Source organism: Crocodylus porosus, unplaced genomic scaffold (assembly GCF_001723895.1).
Source record: "Crocodylus porosus isolate Cpor-Errol unplaced genomic scaffold, CroPor_comp1, whole genome shotgun sequence".
In the NCBI taxonomy this organism is placed as follows: Eukaryota; Metazoa; Chordata; order Crocodylia; family Crocodylidae; genus Crocodylus; species Crocodylus porosus.
In genome coordinates this window covers 78,269,960-78,272,842 of record NW_017728931.1, presented here as the reverse complement: position 1 = coordinate 78,272,842, position 2,883 = coordinate 78,269,960, and the positions used below count along the sequence as shown (strand labels likewise).

General features: G+C 49.6%; 1 protein-coding gene across 1 annotated transcript in view; it reads right to left on the bottom strand.

Annotated features, from left to right (window-relative positions):
* Window positions 1-2,883, bottom strand: part of ZFC3H1 (zinc finger C3H1-type containing) — a 62,073-nt gene that overhangs the window by 58,934 nt on the left and 256 nt on the right. Inside the window, exon 2 of the mRNA XM_019543936.1 lies at window positions 2,648-2,877. Coding sequence (XP_019399481.1) covers window positions 2,648-2,877 — 230 coding nt within the window. The remainder of the gene's footprint in view (window positions 1-2,647; window positions 2,878-2,883) is intronic.

Sequence of the window (2,883 nt, the reverse complement as noted above, 5' to 3'; positions counted from 1 at the left end):
AGAGAAGGAGGATCACCTCTTTGGACCTGCTCGAGATGCATCTGTGGATGCATGCCAAGGTGCGGTTGGCCTTCCTAACTGCCTCTCCACACTGCCAGCCCATGTTCATCTTGAAGTCAATGATGAGCCCCAGATCCTTCTCTAACCCCTTTACCTTCTGCTCCCACTCTGGTACCTCCAGCCCCAATCCTGTCCAGCCAGAGAGCTGCTGCTACTTTCTCCCTGGCTGGGCCAGGCTGGGGCCCAGTGCCCCAGAGCTGAAGCAGAAGGGGTCAGGGAGTGGAGTGGTAGGCACAGACACAGGTATAGAGGGAGAGAGGTTGGGCACAAGCTGCAGTGGGAAGCAGGGGCAAGGGACAACAACAAGGGCAGACACAGGCACATTGGGGCAGGTGGCAAGGGGCAGGCATTGAAAGGGATCAAAGGGCAGAAGTATGGCCCTTCACCCACCACCGCTGCTTTCCCCATCGCAGAAGGGTTGGGGGGAAGAATTTAAGACAGCCTTCTTATTAGATTCTATACATGGAAGATTATAACAAATTTATAATCTCCCATATACAAAATCTCATTATGGGGGAAGGATTATATTAAAGTCATCTTGGACTTGAGTAAATACAGTATCTTTGGACTTGAAATAACATAAGAGATATCACTTTAAGCAGTTGTTCATACATATTTATCAAACACAACCACTTGGCTTTATTAGGAAAGCATGCCTATTGCTGGTCACCTGTTTCAGCTAGCGCAGCTTAGCAACATATGAACTGGAAATGTGGATCAGGGATGTCAAACATAAGTCTTATGAAGTGGATTAGTGGTAACTGGGGGCATGGCTCAGAAAGGTCAACAGGCCTCACTGGGCATGACCACTAGTAACAGAAAGACAAGCAAGGGCTGTGCTATCCTGCTGCTGCCACTAGACTCTCCGTATTTTCCTCAACCAAAACCACATGGCAGCTAAACCACTGCAAGCATTGGCCCTGCAAATCCAACTCAGGGCCTGGTGAATGCAACACCCTGATACAAATCAGGCCAAACTGTAACCTATACTATATCAGAAACCTTGGGAAAGAGTTTTTAATCACCATTTCCCGAATTTGACTATATACTATTTCTCTTTATGCTTCCACTTAAGCTATGATGCAGCTATATTGGGTGATAGTTCAGTGGCATCGACTGCTGACACTCATTGCCAGCCATGGGTGATTTTCCAATTTTAGGCCAGGACACAGAATGAACCAACCCAGAATAAGAGAAACTCTCTCCCTGGTCCTACCATTTGTGCTGTGATAGGAAGAACAATTAATGTTGATATCTAAAATGCCTAACCTATACCCCATGTGCAATGTAGCCCAATACAGCGAGGGTTTGTGTGGCTTCACATACAAAAAAAGATTTTGCTATCTGCAATATTAGGTAAAACTGTGCATGAAACAAGCTCTACATACACATCTCCCAAGGAAAGGTGGGTTATGCAACAGCTATGACCAAAGTTGCTAACACAACCTTGACATTACTAAAAATGAACGCATTAGTACCTCCTATATAGTCCAATAAAGGCTATAATGAGTTTACAGACAGGACAAATAGCTTAATTGTACATATTACCATTTCCTCACCAAGACCTAACAGACTTCATGGCCTTCTTTTTTCAGGCTGGGAACACAGCCACATGGGAGCCAGCCCTTAGGCCTTGCATGTGCAAGCAGGCTTTGTTGGCTAGATGGTACAGCTCCATGGGCTTTTGTCTGACACCTCTGATCAACATTACAGTTCATTTCTTGCTATGCTGCACTAGCTGAAACAGGCATACCTTCATACAGGCTGTCCATTCTCCCCTACACTTTCTTACCCCATGCTACAAGGACTATTATCCCATTACTACAGTGACTACAGTCTTATCCTGTTACTTGGAGTACAGGTTGTGTGACACCTTTGTCCCTCTAGTTTCTTTGCTGGCCTGCCTCTCCCTGCACTCCCCCTCCCTTCCCCACCTATTGTATCACCCCCTCCACTCTGTTCTCTCCTTCAAGCTGCCCTTTTGCAGCACCTGGTGAAATGAACTCAAGTTCACAAAAGCTTGTTCTGAGCCTGTTTTGTTGGTTTCTCTACACTTGCTCTATCTGTCTCTCATTTAATCTGTAAGATGCTTATCTACCCTCCCTTCTGCCTGACTTCAGGCTAGCAGGACTGACTACCACCTCCCCTGAACTGAGCCCATCCAGACCAGCACCTCTCTCCCCCGCACCTGGGGAAAGCACAGACTGGGCATGGGGGAGGGGGGGAAAGGATGAGAGAGGGAGTAGAGGAGAAAGATGCTGCCCCAGCTGAGTCCAGCCAGGTAGAGCCTTCATACTAAGTGCAAAAGCCAGATGGGGTGGAAAAAACAAAAACCTTTAACAACTTAGCAACTAAACTGATGACATGTCAAGCCTCCCCTAGTCATACAGTCACAGTTTATCTGTAGGTAAGCAAAAGAAATGCATCTCTAGTGATAGTTTATCTAAAGTCTCAGAACACATACCCAGAAGGCACATCATCAACACTGGTGTGACTGCCAAATAACATGGCTACACACAGAGCCAGGCAAGGCCTGAGCGAAGCAGCTTCCCCTCCGTCCCTCCCCCACAACACAGGAGAAGGATACACTTCCGCGGGGAGGGCTCCCTCCAGCCCTGGCTGCAGCCAAAGCTAGCCCCCCCCCCTGCGCCGGGCGGCCGCCCCGGAGGATTGCCCCCGCCCCGGCCGCGGCCCCAGCGGCCCCAGGCGCGGTAGGGCCGGCCCCGAAAGCGGAAGCGGTCCAGCGCGTCGTGGCTGCGCTCCCAGAAGGAAGGCCGCGGGCTGGGCTCGGCGTGACCCCCGGGCGGCAAGCGCGGGGCGGGC